The 20,772-nt window shown below is 53.1% G+C and overlaps 1 protein-coding gene across 1 annotated transcript; it reads right to left on the bottom strand.

The window, feature by feature from the left end:
- Window positions 1-369: 369 nt before the first annotated feature.
- Window positions 370-10,410, bottom strand: MYL9 (myosin light chain 9). Its single transcript, XM_026070769.1, has 3 exons — window positions 10,211-10,410; window positions 8,043-8,204; window positions 370-7,627 (listed from the first exon to the last, which is right to left on the bottom strand). The coding sequence occupies exons 1-3, from the start codon at window positions 10,392-10,394 to the stop codon at window positions 7,455-7,457; spliced, it is 519 nt and encodes a 172-aa protein (XP_025926554.1). The 5' UTR covers window positions 10,395-10,410; the 3' UTR covers window positions 370-7,454.
- Between the last annotated feature and the right edge of the window lie 10,362 nt (window positions 10,411-20,772).

Here is a 20,772-nt window from a genome sequence, read left to right on the forward strand (position 1 = left end):
AACATTTTCAGTTTTATGTTTTCATGGGGTTTGAAAGGAAAAAGTCCAAATGTTATGTTTAAGCAAACGTTTTGAGTTTCCCTTTGGGGCCTTTTTTCCCTTCTCCTACATCTGTTCTTTTCCTAACTAAACTTTTCAGTGAATAGGTTTTTGCCTAGAAAAAAACAATGCCCATCTCTGCTCTTGAAACTCTTCTGTTAGAGCACAATCCTCTGTAGCTCCCCACAAGGTGAACAGGAGCCTAAGATTGGCTCATACATTTTATTACCAGCTTAAACCAGCTTTTTCCCAGCTGGTTGTACCCGAGGGACTGCTCACCCTTTTTCTGAATCACCTCAGTGTGTAAACACAGTGGTTTTCACAAACAGCTCAGCAACATTAGAATATTTTTAATATTCGTAGAATAAACAGATAATTTTCCTCCATTTCTTACCCCTCTCTCCTGGTTTTGTCGATCTGTGTGGTTTTAAAAGCAATTGTTTGCAGAAACTCTTTTGATGTTTTATGGACCTGTGATGGCCAGACAGAAGAGCCTGATAACTGGCAGGTTGCCCAGCCCAGCCCTATAAGGGAAAACTGGCCATCCAGAGGCTGTTACCAATGAAGCCCCAAGCACTTGTGGTGCTTGCCAGGGCCCCTTTTCTCCAATAACTTGCGAGCTGGCAGGAGAGCAGTGTTCGCCTGGATTTCACAGGCGCAAGAGGGGGAAAGGATGGGGAACGGGAGCCCAGGCTGGCTAAAGCCCTGAGCAACCTGGTCTGACCTCATGGCCAGCCCCGCTTCGGGCAGGAGGTTGATCTGGAGCCCTGCCAAGATCCCTTCCACCCTGTGTTGTCCCATGGTCCTGCACCCGGCGAGGAGGCACAGTCACACAGGCCGGGGCCTCAGAGGCCCATTGCACAGAGCAGCTTTCTGCTCCAGTGCCAACGCACAGAGCAGAGGCTGAATTTAGGCTGTCTGAAAGGGCACCGGTTTAAGTGTTGCCCTCCACCATCATGGGGAAGGACTTGCCCATACAATTCTGTCCAGCGGAGACCAAGACCTACACAACGGCACCAGGAGCATGTGGCCTCATCCCTGCTCAGCAGGTCAGGGGCTCTCCACCAGTGGGGTAAATCTGGTTCAGTCAAGCTCATTCTGCATTGCTGTGCTTGACCAGCAGAGCCCCTTTACATGCATGCCCTTAGGTCCATTTTCCCCTGGTTTAAATCAGTTGACTTTAGCAAATTGAGCTGTGCTGACTGGAAAGTGCAGGTGCAAAGTGGCTTAAGTGTGAGCCTATGGGGGAGGAGAGGGTTTCACTGATGAGGCTGAAATTACTGTAAACTTGGTGTCGGTTTGGAGTGTGGGCAAGGTCCATCTGGAGCAGAGCATGGTCTTTCTCTTCCAGGAGAAAGGAAGGGGTAAAGCAGTCCTGGTTTAGCAGAGCAGCGGAGTGCCATGCTGGGGTGGACGAGCATCTCTCCCAGTGTCCTGTCTCCCACTATGGTTAGAAGCAGGTGCCTAAAGAAGAGTATGTGAGCAGAGCAAGAGTGAATGATCCTTCTTCCAGCCCCCTAATTTCCTGAGCCAGACATGGCTCCTGCATGCTCAGTGACCCTCAGTAGCTTTCCCTTCTGTGAACTTATTCAGTCTCCCTGGAAGTTCCATAGACTTTTAGCATCCATGCTATTTCCAACAGCAAACAGCAGTTTCATCACACATGGGTGAAGAACTGCTTATTTGTTTGGTACTCAGCAGCTCCATGTGATGGCCCGCAGCGCTTGTCCTGGAAGAGGCAGGAAGCAGCACCGTCCCCATGCTGCCTGCAGCTTTGCAAACCCCTGCCATCCCCCTCACTCATCTCCTTTCCAGGCTGAAGAGTTCAGCCTGCTCAGTATTTCCTTGGATGGAGGCTGTTCCTTGCTGCCAATCCTCCTTGTTGCCCTTCGCTGAACACTTCCAATTCAGCTGTATCTTTTTTGAGCTGGGAAGGGACCAGAACTGGAGCTCATATACAAGGTGTGGGTGATCCAGGGACTCAGGCAATGACAGAACAATGATCTCTGTCTTAGTATTCTCTCTTTTCCTAGTAATACCTAGCATGTAATTTTCTTTCTTTTTCTTTCTTTCTTTTTCTCCTTCCTTCCTTCCTTCTTTTTCCTGACAGCTACTGACCTCTGACTTTTCCATGGGGCCATCTCTTAGGTCTTGCTCCTCAGCAGTGATGGACTCGGACCCTGTTGCTTTGTCTGTGAAGTCAGGGCTGATTTTCCCCATATGCTTCACTTTGCATCAGTCCACCTAGGACTTCACCTGCATTTCAGTCCTTCTCACTCAGTCTCTTAAGGTCCCTCTGAAGCCCTTCAAGGCAGCCCCATCTTTGTTACCCAAATAACTTTACATGTACCGCCACACTGGTCCTTCACAGCTCTCCCTCTTCTCACAGATTATTTGATTAATAGTCTCCTGTGACCTCTTCTCACTGCTGGAATTGACCATTTATTGCTGACTTCTGTTGCCTATCATAACTACTTATCTCTGAAACGACCTTCCCTTTTATGCAGTGACTCCTTAGGATCCTTTAAAACCTTTGGTGAGGGATCTTGTCAGAAGCCTTTTGGAAATCCAGTAAGATGGTGTCTCCTGTCTCATCTTGTTCCACCTGCTTAGTGACCTTCAAAGAGCTCCAGCAGGCTGCGGAGGCAGGACCCCCCCTTTGCAAAAGCCATATTTGCTCTTCCCATATTTACCCAAGTGTCCACTAACAAAGTTTCTCTTACTTTGCTGGCATCAGGATTGAAGGATATCCTCCCCTCAGAATCCCTCCCCAAAAATGGTCTCCAGTTTGTGCCCCCTCTGCCACCCACTCCCCAGGCGGGCTTGGGCATGAGGTTATGCCATGTTTAGCAGATTGGTGTTGGTGCAGTGTTGTGTTTCCATCAAACAGCCCGTTTCCCTAAGTTTGAAGAAGGCCATAATCCGCACATGCCCCTGTATGCTGGTGGACTGTGACTGCTCTGGTGCAACTCACCATTGCAACCTGCAGCGTAGATTGCATCTGTGCCTATGAATAGGGCAACTGAGGAATGGGGACTTCTGTAGCTGCTTGGAGACAACCCTTCTGAATGCCTGACATGTGAGCCTCTGACACATGTTTTCTTTTGGGCCCAACTGTGCCAGAAGAGTGCCTGTTGCTTGCTGCTGGAGATGGCCAGCCACCAAATCCTTTGAACTCCTGACATCATTGATGATTTACTTGAGAGAACCTGGGCAATGTTCACACATGCTGATCTGTTAGGAGGTCAGTAAGGCTGAGTATTCCTCCCTGACACAGCTGATCCAGAACACAGCTTGCCCACAGCATGGCAGAGACCTTGGAAAAGCTAGAGTCTCTTTCCCACACCGTTTGGTTCATCTCCAGGATCAGACCTGTACCTGGATGGAGTCATCTGCCACAACGATGTCTGAGATATTCACTTTGGTGTGCATCCCAGTGAAGAGGTTGTTTTACAAAGCACCCTGCCCTTCAACATCCTTCAGACCTGGGAATTTGCTCTGAAAGCCAAAGAACTGCATGTTTTTTCCTGGTAGGTAGGTGGAGTTAGGGAATGAGCAAGACTTCCTGCTTTGACTTGCAAGCATGAAGCTAGGCTTGTTTGGAGCTAGCTGTTGCTGCAGAGCTCTAGACGAGGCACCGGGATTAGATTGGAGATGTGGGGAACATGTCCTAGCAGCTTTCCCTGGACACCACATGTTTATCCTTTCACTTTTCTGTGTCTCTGAAAATTTAGTTCATGTCCTTATGTCAGTTGTTCCTGGAAAACAGAATCTCTGAGAACCAAGGATAAGCTTTTAAACCACGGGCTGACATTTCCCAGGTAGGAGCATGCTTCAACACGGACTGGCAGGTTCCTGACGTACAGCCTAGGGAGATAGAGTCTGGGAAGTGAGACCTCTTCCATTTCCAGCAACATGTGCTCGGAAGAGCTCCCTTGGATCCAGTCTGAGTCTTCTCAGTGAGCTGGGAGGATTTCAGGTACGAAGTATGCCATGGGGAGTCACCTTGGCAGTTTCTGTGGTTTTGTGATTGTGTTTTCCCACTTCTTAAATAAAGAAATTACTCTCTGTGGGGAAAATTTATCCTTTGAGAGGATGGAAATTGGCTAACTTCGTGCATGAACCCCCCTACTCCCTCTGCACTCATATCAGGATGGTGTTAATTAATCAAACCAAGGAGACAAACAACACAACAAAGCTGACAGCAAAGGAAGGGCTGGCAGTGCAGGGAACATGCTGCCCTAACAGCTTGGCAGCCCAGGGGATCTGCAGGGACAGATGCAGCACAAGTTTAAATGGAGGTATTGGCGGTCACCATGGGAATATGTGACACACTGGTGGGCATTTATGGGGAGGAGAGGCACAAGCATCACCTGGAACGTCCTTGCATACATCCACAGTATTTCTATCATTATAAAAGTGTCAGGTCAGCCAAAGGGGGCTGGACCAGGGACATACTGTCCTGTGCTGCATGTGGGAATGATCCCTAAGAAAGCGTGCTTGTGCTCAGCCACAGCTCCACACCTCTGGGCATGAGGAATGGAGCACCAGACCGGCTGCTAGGCCAGTGCTATCAGTGGGTTATCTAATGGCAGCCAGCCATGCCCCAAATGGCTGAAGGGCAGTGAGAACAGCACTGGCACCAACAGGGCCAATGCGCGTTGTGCAGGACTGCCTTCATCCTGGGCCACCAGTTTGTGCCGTGCCCATGCGCTGCAGTGCCTGGGCTATGGTGGCGGAGAGAAAGGTCATTGCAACAGAGCTGGGGACATCCCTAGTCTCTGGTCTTCCTCAGGCTTGAGGTTGAGATCTCACTGTGAGGACCTCTAGGTATAAAGCAGCATTTGTCCGTTGAAGGTTTGCAACCCCAGGGATGAGTTACTGGGGGCTGTACTTCCCTCTTGTCCACACACTCTCTGCCATGTGTTGTGCCAGGCCTGGAGAGGTGGCGATGGCTGGCAAGGGATGATGTGTGATGCAAGACCCAGGCTCCACCAGGGCTGTGGCCTTCCTGCAACCACCTCTTGCTGCACAGAAGACAAAAATCTCTGACTGAGCACTCACAAGCTATGGTGTGGCCTCTCGGAAGGGCAGTTGCGCACTGTGAAAGCCCATCCGCTGTGCTGAGCAACAGGGTTAACTTGTTCCAGGCGATGCTGAACGAAATTTGCCTCCTCCATGTTTGCATTGCCCTGTCTCCCCATTTCTGCTATGCCATGTCCTGCCTCTTTCCCACAGCACTGCCAGCTCAGGGCCACACAAAAAGGGTGTCTGAACTTCTGGGACCCCAAACCAGGTGATTCTGGGAGTCTCAGCCCTGCTCCCTGGGCTCCCCCAGGGCTCAGAGGACTCAAGCACCACCATTTGACATGTATGAGCTTCTTCTAACCACAAGGAAGAGGTAAGGATTTGGGCCAGCCACTTCATAGACACCTACTCTCCAGGCTCTTCTAATGGTCTCTCCATCATATCACTCAGACTGCAGAGCCCATGTTGACCTATTAATGCCAAGACTTTAGCAGCTCTGAAACCAGGGGGAGGGATGTCGGCTGGCACCTTTTCAAATGACTTCCCTGTATTTCAAAGCATCTCTCTGCACGTTCCAAAGTGGTGGGTGGCAGAGCAAACCTTCCATCAGCAAGGACTGAAGATGATGTTTAAGTTGTGAGAGACTTTATATAGGCAGAGGGCCTTGGTGGAGACAGGTTGGGAGGGATTTGGCTTCAAAACAGGCTGCCCTGATGGAAAGAGCTGGCATTCGCCCTGCCAGAAGGGATCCTACCTCATAAAGGCAGCGAGTCAAGGCAAGCTGGTGTAGGAGGAGATGGAGGATTTCATGGCACTCAGAGAGAGCAGGGCTTCAAGCCCCAAACTCACCAGCACACACCGGCAGTGTGGCACAGCACCAGAGCTGCTCTGAAATGAGGGAGCCATACACAGCATGCCTTTGTATGACACCCATCAGACTTTATACATGGCTTCAGCTTTCTGAATCCCTTAAATCACAGCCTCTCAAGCCATAAAACAACCACAGAAGAGGAACAAAGTGTTTTTTTTTTTTCCTTTCATAAAGGAAGAGAGCGTGGGAGGAAAGGCAAGAGCCTTTCTTTCTTTCTATGTTGTGTCCCTCAAAACTGGGATTGCACTGGTTTAAGCCAGCCAAAATCCCAGCAGGCTAGCACTCACCTGAGATGCTCCTTACCACGCCAGCTCCATGCCCAGGGAGCAGACCTCCCCCTTACTCGCCCTGGAGGGGTGACTACTAGGCTGTGCAGTTGCTTCAAGGGGGCAAATTGCTGCTTGGTGGGGTCCCTGCCTGGCTGGGTGTCCTGGGACTGAGAAGCGCAAGGAAAGCAGGACAACCCAGCATGGCAAGCACAGCTCCCCTGGCCCTGCCACCTGCACCCTGTGATGGGCCTGTGATGTGTTACTGGACCCCATCCACCGTGAGGCCAAGGGACGAGGTGGCTGAGTGATGGCAGGGAGATGCTGGCTGACACTGTCAAAGGAAACAGTGGGAGAGCAGTGGATCAGGGCAAATGGGAAGGAAAAACACTTTTGTTCTTCTCCTGTCCACACACCCACAGACCTGGCACAGCAGCCAGCATGGCAGGGTAGGCTGTGGATGCCAAGGAGTCAGCATACCAGGCTCATCTCTGCTGAAAGATGCCATCCAAATGCAAAGTGGGGCTGTGCAGCAGAGCCAGGGGCTGTGAAAAGGGGGGGGGGGGTTCCAGCAGGCTGTGAAGAGCACCTGTGGCAAGGCCCTCCAGGTAAGGACCACCTGGGACACAGCACAAGGTAGAGGCTGTGATGTCGAGGTGCTCCCCTGGGAGCCTGTGCATGGGATGGGCGCATGGCCAGGTTTGAGGACCGTGGGGGAGGTGAGTGCACAGCACCCCATTGCCTCAGAAATCAAATTATTCAAGCAGGATCTTCAGGCAAAATTTGTCAAAGGAGATGGTGGACGATGAGCTGATTGTTCTTCCTGGACAGGGGCCAAAGGGAAAGGCAAACCTTCTCTCCGCTGTCAGACAGATACGTCAAGAAGAGAGTGTTTCTTTTGCAAGGTCTGGATATGGACAAGACATCCCTAGAAAGGCCTTGGTGTGGGCACTGAGATTTTGCAGTGTCTTTGGGGCTGGGAGATGGGAGCCTCTGGGTGGGAGAGGAGTTGGGAGAGGAGGTCTAGGACTGATAGATGGGCACACAGGGGGATAGTGAGGGGAGCACTTCCTCTAGAAAAGGTGCAGGGTCATGTGCCAACGTAAGTGTAACCCAGAGAAGGGTCAAGTCCTGGAAGATATTTCCCATGGGGTGAGCCTGCTGTGGTGGTAGGCAGCAAGGGGAATGGAGGGAATGGGGGCAGGAGGTGTGTGCAGGAGGAGGCAAAGGCAGTGTAGCAGCTCTAGGCACTAATCATCTTTGTCCTTGGCCCCATGCTTCAGGATGCGGGTGAACTCCACATAGTTGAAGTTGCCCTTCTTATCGATGGGAGCCTCCCGGTACATCTCATCCACCTCCTCATCTGTGAACCTGTCTCCCATGGTGGTCAGCAGCTCACGCAGATGGTCCTCATGAATGAAGCCTGTGGGGATGGTGGAGGAGGTGAAGTTTATGCAGGGCATGGGAGTGCAGAGCAGTGGCTGGGCAGGACATGGTGGGAGGGCTGGGCAGCGGTTTGAGCGGCAGGGCCTTCTTACCCTTCCTGCATGCTTCCTGCACCCCCACCCTGTTATTCTACCGCCCCAAACCCTGTGCATGCTCCCCTTGCACAGGGCCTTCATCACACAGACATGTGACGTGATGGGGGAGCAGGGAGAGCCAGCAGCCTGCTCAGGAACTGCTGTGCTTGTGGACTCTTCCCAAGGGTTTGCCTGGTGGCACACACCAGCTGAGCCCCCAGTCTTCATCCTAGCTGGCTCAGTCACCCATCTGTGTGCAAGAGGGTCCCCAGGTAGGCACCGCTGCCCACCACAGAGCTGGAAAGGCAGTGCCCATACCTGTCGCATCCTCATCAAAGCAGGCAAAGGCGTTGCGGATGACATCTTCTGGGTCGGTACCATTCAGCTTCTCCCCAAACATGGTGAGGAACATGGTGAAGTTGATGGGCCCCGGCGCCTCACTCATCATGCCCTCCAGGTATTCATCAGTGGGGTTCTTCCCTGCCGGACAGAATCAGCAGGTGTGGGTACCCTCACTCCCCTCCCTGGGAGCACCCATCCTGCTTGCCAGGCCCCAAGACCCATTGGGACAGCAGCCAGCCTCATGCCTCTGCTCTCAGGAAGAAATTCGGCAATGGGAGAACTCCGTGGACCCTTCCATTTTGAGGCACAACCTGTCTGAACTGTGTCTAAACTTGACCGCATCCAACTCAGGGTGCACTCAGGATATGCTTGATGGTCCCCAAATGTCTCCTCTATCCCTCTTGCTTTAGTTTGGACTGAGAGAGAATAAGCAAGTGATCCTCTCCCCTCAAATACCTGCAGTTCTGTTTTCAACACTGCACTGGGCAGCAGTCTCCCTTTCCCAGGAAAGCAAAAGGGCCAAGGTTTCCAAGCTACTTAGGCCCAGCTCCCCAAAAGATAAATCCTACCGAATTCTGCAGCCACCAGTTTTTAGTGCCCTCCTGTCCCCTGTTAGGTGGGAATGAAGAGTAGTACCTGTCAACAGGAATTTTAAATTAATTTTGATGAGACCTGTTCACTCACCCCAGAAACAAGGAAATGGGGTTTCCCCAGGGCCCAGCCCCACCACCTCTTCCCATGGCCTGTCTTGTGGCTGCCCTGGCCCCTTGCTACATTACTCTGTGCTGGAGGCAAATGGGAACCAGGTGGTTTCCCAACACTGGCAGGCCTAATCTTAAGGGAGATGCAGGAATTCATCTGGGGCTTACTGAGAACTAAAAAAAGTGTGGGTTTTTTTTCACATTTCCTTAGTAGCTGATACCCAGCATCCACCCAAGCAGAGGGGCAGCACTGTCCCAACATGAACCTCATGTTGCTGATATCCCAAACAGTGCTCCTACCATGAATGCAAGAGGGTCAGTTTAACCTCCTCTGCTGAGCACAGCCTTGACATACATGTCTCCCTCAATGCCCAGCACCTCTCTTCTCTGAGAGCTGTAGTTTATGGGGAAGAGATTCCCTCCCAGGTGGACAGGGCCTTCAGAACAGGTTTGGTTGCCAGGTCAATAATTGACAGACCTCCCAAAGAGCCACAGAGGTAGCACAGGGAACAGGAGAGGGAAAAGTGAGCCATGGCCTGCAGCTAAGAAGAAAGGGCTCTGGGTGGGGAGGGAAGCCAGATATGCAAGTCTCAACGGGCCGAGGTATTGGGCTTTTCACCTATCCACAGAGAGCCTTTGTGCTGGGCGACCTATTGAACAAGACTGGGCAGAGCTAGCCAAGAATGCCATTTGGAAACCTATGCTTTCCCAAAGCTTCTGCATGGATCTGTGGGCTCTGTCTGTGTCCAGAGTTATCCCAGTTCCCATGGGGACCCATCTGACAACACTGGTCTGCTGCAGCTCCCTGTCAGCACTGACACAAACCTTATGCCTGGCCAGTTGGACCCCATGCCCTTGTCGAAATGCCATTATAGATGGAGATGAAAGGATTTGGGATAGCAGAGCTGGGAAGATGTCTGTGCACACCGATAAGACCCCTGCTGTGCAGGTATCCTGTTGCAGAGGGGACGTTGCCATGTGAACTGGCTCTGGCAGAATGGCTTGGTAAGGGCTGATACAGGCTGCAGGGGCTGACGAGGATGCTGATCCCTGCAACCCTCCTGCCACTCTGCCAGGGCATCTGCTGCTGGTAGCTGATGTGGGCAGCATCCCCTCCACTTAGCCAACAGAGCAGGCTGCTGCCCTTAGATGTCCCCACAAACATGCTTTCAAAGGCCTACCAGAGCCAGCAGAGATGGTTCCCCAGTCTTCACAGCCTGCATCAAACCAGCCCAAAGCAGGAGGTCTTTGCATCAATACAATCCTGCTAGAGCAGGTTTTCAATGCAGGCATGCTGCAGGAGTGTGACAGTGACTCCCTGTCATGCAAGCTACTATTGCACCCAGGCAGCTCTCTCGCCTTGCAGAAGAGGCATAAGGACAGAGCTCTTCAATGCAGAGGGGTTGACCAATGCACAGAGGGACAAGGGAAAGGTTTCCTCACCTAGAGAAGCCAGCATGTCATGCAGATCCTCCTTGTCAATGAATCCATCGCGGTTCTGGTCTATCATGTTGAAGGCTTCCTTGAACTCCTGGATCTGTGACTGGTCAAACATAGCAAAGACATTGGAAGTGGCGCGCTGAGGGCGCTTCTTGGTGGTCTTGGCTTTGGCACGCTTGCTGGACATCTTGGCGGCTGGTGCGGTACCTATGAGCAAGGCAGGAAAAGCAGGGAGGAAGGTTAGGAGGGAGGGAAGGCAGGGCCCAGGGGACTGAAGCAGGGCACCAGGTGGACAAAGGCAAGGCAAAGAGTCAAGACTCCTGGATTCCCTTTCTGGACATGCAAACAGCCACTTACCAGTCCTGTGCCTCAGTTTCCCTGGTTGACAAACAGTTTGGCATTAGTAAGATAATTTGGTCACAATGTAAGACACGGGGATAGGTGAAGCTAAGGCTAGGAAGTCACATATTCCTTCAATATGCACACAAGACTGCTGGAAAGACATCAGTGCTCCCATGGGCTTTGTTTCCTTTGAAGTAAACTCAAAGGACTCTGAAGCCCCAGCTCCAATCCTCGCAGCCTCCTGCTCTTTATGGCTATGCAGGGGCATCTTGAGACAGCTGATATGTGGCTTCCACGGAGGAGCATGCAGCTCTCACTTGTACAGTGTCCCAGCAACGGCAAGAGCCCTCATGGTAGACAGGCCCCAAGGTTCCCCGGGCAGACGGGGCTCCAAGGCTGACCCTGTTTGCTCTGAGAGTGGTTAGTGAAAGTGCTTTCTTGCTGGTGCCCTGCGGTTCCTGAGGAGCGGCAGGACCCTACCTAGTGCCAGGACTTGCACTGGTGTTTCCTTTGCTGACTTGTAGCATCAGCTCCTGCTACAGCAAAAGCCAGGAGGGAATGAGAAAAGCACCCTGTCTGCACCGTCAGCTCCCCCAAACCTGCTTTGCAGGCCTTTCCCTTCGCACCCCATGAGCAGAGAGAGACACCAAGCACAGCACCCCACAGCTCTCCCACCAGGATCAGTCTCCTGGGCAGGATGAGATGCTGCCTTGGCTTTTTGGGCATAAGAATTTACTCCTGCCTTGCATGTGCAAGGGACCAGATTCTGCCTCTACCGACACAGCATTGACTTTGTGCAGCTTGCCTGTGTGCACACCTGAAAGCAGAACTGCCTCAGCCTTTCCTAGAAGAGCATCTCCAGGAGCCGGGCACTACAGAGCGAGGAGGCACCATCAACCAGGGCCCTGGATGATGGCAGCGCAAAGTTCGGCCCCTGCGAAGCAACCCCTCCTCATCCCCACGTCATGGTGTGCATCCCTCCATCTTGCTGCACACAAGCAACCCCCAGGCTCTCCCTCCAGAGGCCCACCATCCGCTGGCAGCTCTCCCCTGCCTGCTGCCTGCTGCGCTTATCTGCTTTCCTCACCCCGCTGGCACACACAAAGGGAGGCTCACCAGCAGCTGCTTCCCAGCGCCCAGCACCCAGCAGGAAGAGGGTTATCTGCTCTGGGCACATTCCTCACATACCACTGCCTTCCCTTCCCCCTCTTTGTTTAGGCAGCCGGAGCCGGAGGATCTCAGCTCTCCATCCCTCCCACCACTGCTGCTTCTCCGGGGCCCTGCACAGTGAGTCAGGCCAAAGGCCGCCCATCCGGGAAGCCAGCATGCACCCTACCAGGGCTGGAGCTCTCCCCCGGGATCTTACGCCTGGAGCTGGCATTGGTCCTGCAGTCAGTGCACTCCATGCATCGGGAGAGCGCAGGATGGGCCTCTGAAAGGGTGGGCGGGGGGAGGGAAGGGAAGGCCAGCAACCTCTGGAAAACCTCAAAGCCAGGCCGCTCTTTGGGCTTGGGCCAGGTCACTGGGCGGCGCTTTTATACCGATTCCACAGCTTTGGGGGTTGTTTTAGAGCAGCAGTTCCCAAAGGCCTGAACCACACAGCTTTTAGGAGGAAAGAGGCTGCCCAGCACTGGTCAGTGGAGGAGAGCAGCCGAGCAAAGCAGGGAACATGGGGTGCAGAGACCCGATGCTCTTGTTGCAGATAACTAAACTCACAGGAGAAGGTAACAGCCTGGAAGGGCAAAGAGGGAGTTAGCAGTGAGCTCCTCTGCCCTTGTGGATCTGTGATGGGGTGACAGGTCCGGATCGCCAGCGGGTGGCCAGCCTCGCTCGTCATACTGCAGCGCTCTGTGGGAGTCGGGCTGCAGAGGCTGTGGCGTTGTGTATAACGTGTCCTCAAGCCTCAGGGGGACTCAGGGCATTACCACCCTGCAGCAGGCCGGCCGTGGCACGAACGCCAAGCCCTGCCACTGCCCAAGGTGAAGGTGTGCAAGGACACCTGCAAGGAACCAGGAGAGAATTTGCTAAGGAGAAAGGTGGCTTGGGGTCCTCACTTGCCCCGCTATGAGCCCTCTGCCTGCTTTAGGCACCAGGATGCCTCGCTGGGGTAAACATGAGTGACTTTCAGCAGCGCCAGGGATATGTACTGCAAGCCTATGGCTGAGCCCCAACTTCTCCTGAGAACAGCATATGATGGACTCTCAACCTGGGCAATATGTGCCCCACTGGGAACAGCCCCATGCTAAGAGCAGCCAAGGAGAGCATGCGGGCAAGGCGTAAACCCATCAGTCACCATTGCCTCAGGGAAGCCCTTTCTGGGGGGAGAGACCTTTCACTCCTGCAGGGTTTCTCCCATCTCGCCCTACCCAAAGCAGCGGCATGCTGTGTCCAAGCACCTGACAAGGACAGGATCCCCACAGTCCAGGGCACCGGGGCAGAGGAGCACTTCTTGGGGGACCACTCGGACCCACTTCCTGCATGTGCACCCAAAACACAACCAGAGCAAGAGTAGCCACGCACAGCCTGACAATGTAGCACAGAAACCGATTTTTCAAAGCAGGTTTCCTCCTTGCCGAGAGGCGTAAGCAAGGCACAGCTGCGGCAGGGGAAAGGAGTCTCCCTCCTCACTGCAGCATGTCCAGCCCCATGCCGGCTGCAGCATCCACAGCCCAGCCGGGGAGCGCAGCCACGTCCCCAGAGGGGCTGCTCAGCCCAGCCCATAGCACCCATTCAAGGCCATGGACCATCTCCCACACCTGTGGGTTGGAGCTCTCTCCCAAGGCAACCACACCAGGCAGGAGCTGCCAGTGCAGGGCCCACCTGCTTCCTTCCCAGCCACCCCTCATAGGAAAAGTTAACAAGTTTGGAGCTAAGAGCTAATTACAGCTAATGAGGAGCCCCAGTAGATGGTACCTGAGCCCCTTCAAGGCCTCAGAGCAGCAGTTTGTTGTCCTTCCGCCTCCCAACATCTGCGCTAAGCATGGCCGATGGACATGGTAAGTATTTAAAACAGTCTGTACTGAGGGTGCTGGGGGTCCAAACCTTATCTTTAGGGGGTGCTATGCACCCATGGCTACCACTAATGTTACCTGGGAAGAAGGTGCTCAGACCTCTCCTAGTCAAGCCTCCGAAGATATCCTTACAACTGTAATTCAACAAGCCACCAGGAAAGACAGGCTTGGCAAATGGGGGTTTCTCGGCTCTCCCCTAGGACCATGTCGGCTGCCAGCTCTCCATGGCCTAGTGAGAAAGTCTGAGGTTCGGTAAGGCCAAGATAGAGATGCTGTTCAGAGCCTTCATGTTTCAAATGCCGTCATTTCTCCCTCACATGCACCCCTGTGCCTCAGTTTCCCCATCTGGGGCAGGGAGTATGGGCCTGCTGCATTGGGGAGCAGGCTGGGGGAAGCTATGTTAAATTAATGGACTCTGAATAGGTTCCTTGGGTAGAAGAGCAGAGTATTATCAGAATTGCTGTGTGCCCCTGTGCCTTGGTGAGGAGTAGGTCTCCTGGGTTCCTGGCTTATCTGGCAGGGGACACAAAGCAGCCAAGGAGCCATGTCATGTTACATTAAGCAGCACAAAGCAACAATGCCACCAAGTGCTGTGTGCCAGATACTGTACCCGGCTGCTCAGGCCACCTCGCGCGTGCTGCTCCAGGAAATGCTTTCCAGCTGCGCCCTTAATGCTGACATACCATGGGGACTACAGGGTCTTCGGGAGCATCCCATCCAGCTGGGATCCCAGCGCTGGCAAGGACTTGCTCGAACTAGTGCAGAGCAAGCAACTGCCACTCCTCTCACTGCCTCCCTGAAGCACTTCTTGTGCACCCACACAGCTCCTGCCAGCCTTCCCCCATCTGTAGCCTCTTTCCCATTTTTTCCTTGGGTCATTCTATCTTTTCTCTAGCACTCCTCTTCTTCACCTCCTGCCTGCTATTCCTCTTTCAACAAGGCTGCAAAGGTGGGAGCTGAGTGGCCACCAGCCTACTTCCCAACCCTGCCACGGGTTCCCAGACTCCCCTAGCTGGGCTGTGCTGGAAGGACAACCCCAGGGGGCTGGACAAGGCCTGCAGAAAGTACAAAATCCCTAGCTATTGTGTCAGCAGGGCTTTCTGGCACCTCTCTTCCTACACAGTGCCCAGTTGTAGCTCAGAGATTCAGATTTGGCCGGAGGATGTCCCACAGCCTGATGGTTCCCCCTATCCCAATGCCTGCTCTCATCCTGACTGGCATAAGCAGTGCTGCTTAACTCCACATGCAGTTCATGCAGGAACCTGGCAGCACCCAGCTGAGCCAAAGCTGTGCCCTTCGTCTGCAGGGGATGAGCTCGGTGTCCCAGGGGAGACAGACCCCCCCTCACTCCCCAAGGCCCCCAGCAGCACTGGCATGAAGACCGCGCTGCCCTCAGCCCACCCTCCCCAGCATCATCCCCTCTTGCAGCACCCTGAACTCCCCTGGCTGGGACCCACCGGCTAATGTCCGTGGTGAGGTACACAGAATAGATACAGGCGAGTCACCAAATTGCTGCCCACCATCACACTGGGCTGCAGATCAGGCCAGCACTGAGCTTTCAAAACACACAGAATTATTAGCAGAATTATTAGCAGAAGAGAAGAGAAATAAGCAGGAGTTTTGCTCTCACCACATGAACTAATATTATCCAAATATTTACCCTGCCCTGGCTGTGACCAGAGAGCACAAGAGTGGCTTGGCACATTCTCCCAGAGAATTCTTCCTGTTCTTGTTAGGTGGATTAAGCACAATTTTGACAGCACATGGTTTTGTTGTTTGATTCTGCTGTTTGATTCAAAAAATCCCTGGAAAGATGCTTGGTTCCAAGATCCAGCCTGGCTTGGTCATGTCCTAACCTTTTTACTTCTGCTTTCAGCAGAATTCCTTGGGGATTCTTGGCTGGGACGTAGAAGGACACTTTTTTAGGTTGGTGCAGGGAAAGGAGAAATCAGTCATCCCTTTTCAAGAGGCAAGTGGTTTGCAGTCAGGCCTGATTTGAGACAGGTGATCTGTGCTGTGCAAAAGGGCTTGATGGTCGCTCTCCTTTGGTCTTCAAGCTCTGCTGAAAGCCACCCACACAGCTCTGGGGACTGGCCACAGGACTGTGACTGGCCGAGGGCTTTCTGCCAACAAACCTGAGGGCCAGACCATTTCAGGTAATGCCCGGTCACAATGCCCTGCACACTAGGATGGACTCAAGCAGGCTGAGCAAATTGATGCAGCCTCAGAACCTCTGACTTCCCATCAGCAAGAAGAAAACCCACAGAGATTGATCCTGCTCCTATCAAACCTAAGTAAAAGCCCTATCCCAATGGCTGCTCCCACCCAGGATCTCCTCAGACAATGGTGACGGATCAGGTTAGTGGGGGGTTAAATTCCAGCTAGTCCAGCATGTAAGCCATTTGCCAGCAGACCATTGCTGTACCATGTACAGCAGTACCAAGCCAACCTCTGTATCGTACCAGGTCCTTCCCAGGTGGAACAGCACTCGCCTTGTCGTGGGCTGCCCTTATTTCCTTGACTTTCTATCACCTCTCCTGCCAAGACAGTGTCCCTTCCTCCTGCACTGCTAGGCTTGTGCCTTCCTCCCTTGAGAGTCAGACCTAAGCAGCCATGGGGCTGGCTTAAGATCATAAATTATTTAAGAATACCATTGTAGTTTTAAAAAATAAGAGCAAAGACTCACAGTTATAACATGAATCAACTGACATATTTCCTTATTGGTAAAAACCAACCAAGCAACTTCATCCCTATGCTGTTTTGTGATGGCTGTGCTAGGGGAGGGTGGGATAAGCCAAATGGACATCTCACTGCTCTCCAGGGAGAGAGGCCCAGTCCATCTTCCTCCCAGCTGCTCACTTCCATCCTTACCTACACCTGATCTTCTCATGACCCACTTCAACTCACTATCCCAGCTAAAAAATAAAAACAACGATAGCTTCTGCTGTGTCAGTGAGCTGAACTGGCTTGTGGAAGGTCTGACTAGCATGAATGAGAGACGTGCATGGCCAGGGTAGGGGGAGAGCTCTCCTTTGCAGTGCCAGCAGGCTCTTACACCACCTCAGCTGCTTGTGAAACTTGGAGACCATGCTGTGTCATGGGCTGTGCAAACACAATGCTGTCTGCACAAATACAAGTGGGGCAGAGGAAACAGAGATATGGAAACAGCAGAAATACAGGGAAATAAGGCTAATGCTTACAGAGAGCAAGTTAAGTCCTCAACATGAGAGTTAACATGTTACCAAGATAAGCAAGTCCACACCTCTGGCAGCTACTGTTGTGGTAGACCTGGCCAGAGCCCATGCAAGGCCAAAGGCAGTCATGTTTCATGGGGGTATGTGCTATCAAGCTGCACCTATCCCTCCACACATGCAGAGACACAGGGGAGGGGCTGTATGCCCTTTGTTCCCATCTCTCCCAATAAATCCCCCTCCCGCCCCATACTGCGCTCTCCCTGTTCCCAGGGCCTGGGGCGTTCCTACAAGATGCCCAGCTCCTGAGTCATTCCTCCCACAGTCATTGCGGAAAGAAGGAAAATCTCTGAGGCTGGACCCAAACACAGCTCTTTGTAAAAGAGACCTTTCAGAAAAGCTACCCTCATGTTTCCTGGGTGTTAGTAGTCTCAGATGGCCTGTGGCAAGTGGCCCAGGTCCTGCTTCATGTTGATGGTGAAAGTGCACTGCCATTCCAGTGCCCAGGGTAGGTTTGGACAGCATGGGTAATGAGCTTGCCTCAGCTGCTGGGGAGCTCCTCCCTGCTCTATCCAAAGCAAAACTGCAAGGACAGCAAATGGGTAAAGTTGACATCATGGATACAGCTTTGAGGGCATGTCTACTGCAAACAGACCAGATGATAGTGATCACAAGCCATGCTCTTGGGCTGCATTCGCTACCTCCCTGGGCAGCAAGGAGCACAGAAGAAAGTGGCATCAGGATTATCTCTGGCGTGGAGAGGCAGCTGTGCTGTTGGACATATTCTGCAGGGCCCTTGGACATGGGCCATGGTATTCAGAAGTCATTAGTCACCTGGAGTATGGCACCAAAGGGTACCGAAGGACCCAGTTTCTCCAGCATGGCTCCTCCAAGGCTGGGCTTGCAACTACAGCAGTCATTTCTAGAAATGCTGACAAGACTTCAGCATTGCATTGAGCTCACGCCTGGTCTCTAGCACATTCCAAGAGAGTGCCTATCTGCCATGAGACCCCAGGAGCCAGACAAACACATGATGTGTATCTGCTGGTTGCTTTTGATTAGGCTTCACAGGGTGGGGAAAGGGTGATTCAAATAACCTGGACTATCCCATAGGACATCCCTGCCATCCATGTCAGATAAACTTTGAGAGACTGTGATTAAATCTCTGCCCAAAGTCTGTTCCCCAAATTGGCTGCTAGTACCACCAAGCCAGAACACAGGTGCATTTGCTGCAGGGTGAGCTCTAGGTTTCCGTAACACAGGGCCAGTCACACTTCAGTGCATCATGGCAGTGCAAGCAGGGTAGTCCAGCCCAGGCAGCAGTATCCAGTCCCTTTCACAGTTTGGCATGAGGGCCAGCTTGGGTGATGCTTTGAAGTGTCCGGTACTGGCATGGGAGGTCACAGGGTAGTGGTGCAGACAGTGCTTCCCTTCACCCATAAAGTTGTGCTGACTGTGAGGCGCCTCTCCCAGAACTGGGGCTGCCCGTGAGGGTCAGAGCAGATATCCTGTCCCCAGAGGCAGCAGAAGAGATGCATCTTGTTTTCCCAGCAGCTTCTAGCTGTCAAATATTGGAGGAGTGAGCAGTGAGCAGCCTTTACTCTCTGCCTAATCTGTTAAAACGGCTGTTTTCTCCAATATAGCTCTGCTCCGAATACCAGCTAACCTTGGGATGTGGCATTGCTCAGCTACATCCTCAGTGCCAAGCTGTCTAGGGGAGCCGGTGCCAGGGCTAGCCACACCACCAGCCAGAGGCACCCAGAGCTGCTGGAGGAACAACCCACACTGCTCGGCACTGCCAGAACAGAGACGGGCTACTGTACTGTCCCTTTTTGGCCTCATTACAGAGTACAGACAGATACAAAAAAGGGAGATTGGAGGCTAAGGGAAAGCAGAACCTGAGCCCTGAGCTGTCTCCATATGCATACCAGAGTCACCAGAACTAAAGCCAGTGAGTGGGTTTTGCATGTGGATAGGAAGTGCCAGGTTTTAAGGATAGTGCTTAAGAGCCAGTGACAGCATCTCCGCAATGACTTGACAGGAAGCAGAGGCTTCCTGGGCTGCACAGCAGCTGGGGAAGAGCACTGCAGCATGTAGCTGGAGCTTGGGAGAGGCTCTCTCCCCTGCCATACTCATCTCCTCTCCCCCAGTCCAGTAAGCCTAGAAATGGCTCAGTTCCCTCCTAGGGAGCAGGAGGAACTGGAGAAGGTTTCTGTGGCTCTCCAACAATATTAAGGTAATGAAGAGTAATTCTGCTAAGCCAATGTGTCCCAGCTGCCAGCACCACTTGGCAGAACTGAGAGCCATACAATAGAGTGGACGATAAAAAAACGCTTGGGCCAAGGTGCAGGAGTGGTTTGTTACTGATCCAGGCAACCTGCACCTTTGAAGAGCCAGTGAGCAGCTGCAGGATGTGTTAGGCTATTCCACATCCTCAGACATATACAAACTCATCAGGTACTGTATAATAGTGCCAGCTTCCCCATCACATCACAGCCAGCCTTACCAGGGGCCCTCCAGGTGAGAGAGCTCATCCCTTTCCTCCCCTTCTGTCCTCCCACTGGGATACTAGGAGGCCAGTCAGGCCCAGAGCATGGCTGCGTGGGCTCTGATGACAAGCCTGCAGGCTCAAGGAGTCAGCAGGGCATATGAATTCTGCGCCAGTTCCTGCCCTCTGGGCTTAGAAGAAAAGGACCTTTCCATGCCCACATAGCACACACAAAACTTTCTCAGGCAGAATCCCTGGGGCCACCACAAGAAGACTCAGCACAGCCCAGGAGCAATGCTGCACACAAATGCTGTCAGCAAATCAATGACCTGCCACCAAGCATCCTTCTGAGGCCCTGAGAGGCATCTCGTGAGAAGGTATCAAGGGAGCACACAGGGGAAAATCTGCTGGCCTTTGGCCAGCAGCATAGTAGAGCCTGGGTTTGATATTTTCACAGAAGAATTAAGGGGCTCACCCCAGAGGGGGAATCTGGCCCTAACACGTCAGAGAGGGAGGTGACCATAAAACTCCTCCTATCAGCAACACAGAGCCTGCCAGTGACGAGAGGAAAAAATGTAAGCAACTGAAGAAACCAACCATCTTTGGTAAGCAGCAGCGGTTGTTGATATGTAGGGATGTTCCACTCCAAAGAAAACTTCTCCTGCCTCTTTTTTCTGCTACACATCCATGTTTAAGAGCCTTCCCAACTGCTTTATTGCATTCATAACATTTCATACTAGATGGGCGTGAAGCTGAGCACAGAAAGCCAAAAGAACCTCAAGTTTTCATAGCCAAGGCTAAACAAGACACAAAGTTCCTCTGTGTTTAACTCTGAGGGAAAGGAGCTAAATAAAGCTTTTCTTCTTTACAAGTTTTTTGCCTCAAGTTGCTCACTGGTCACTTGGGACATCTCTGGAGCATCACACAGGCATCAGGATCTTGGCTCTGGCCATCAGTAGAAAGACTTGGAAAAAACAGATGTTCCAGACAAAAATAGCTCTCACAAAACAAGATGTAAGTGAAGACATGGACATAAGCACAATCTGCTATTGCAACATTGCCCTCCTGGTGAAGCCAGGCAGCACGGGGAAGGGGTCCTGGCTTCAGGTCACTGCAGAGAGCCACAGAGAGCTTCGCTCAAGACCCACCCTCACCTCTCCCAGCCAGGAGCTCCCCGACAGGAGCCCCAGAGAAAGGCTCTCCCCGTCCACACCGGGGGGAGAGCAGAGCTGCGCCTGGAGGCAGAGACCCACCACGGCTTCCCCTGCCACTGCTCCTCCCTGTCCCAAGGGCTGAGCCCCTGCAACGGGCCCGAGCCTGGCTCCCCCGCCGTGGCAGTGATGAGGCAGCGCCTGGCCACCCCCTCTCACTCCGGCTGCTTCCCTCCCGCCCCGTCGGGGGCTGCCCCCGGCTCCCTCCCGCCCGGTCCCGCAGCCCCGTCGGGGGCTGCCCCCGGCTCCCTGCCGGGGCCGCGGGGGCCACGCGGGACGCCCCGCTGCCTTGCCCGCGGGCCGCCGCGGGGCAGGGACCTCG

This window comes from Apteryx rowi, unplaced genomic scaffold (assembly GCF_003343035.1).
Source record: "Apteryx rowi isolate R43461 unplaced genomic scaffold, aptRow1 scaffold_318, whole genome shotgun sequence".
NCBI lineage: Eukaryota > Metazoa > Chordata > Aves > Apterygiformes > Apterygidae > Apteryx > Apteryx rowi.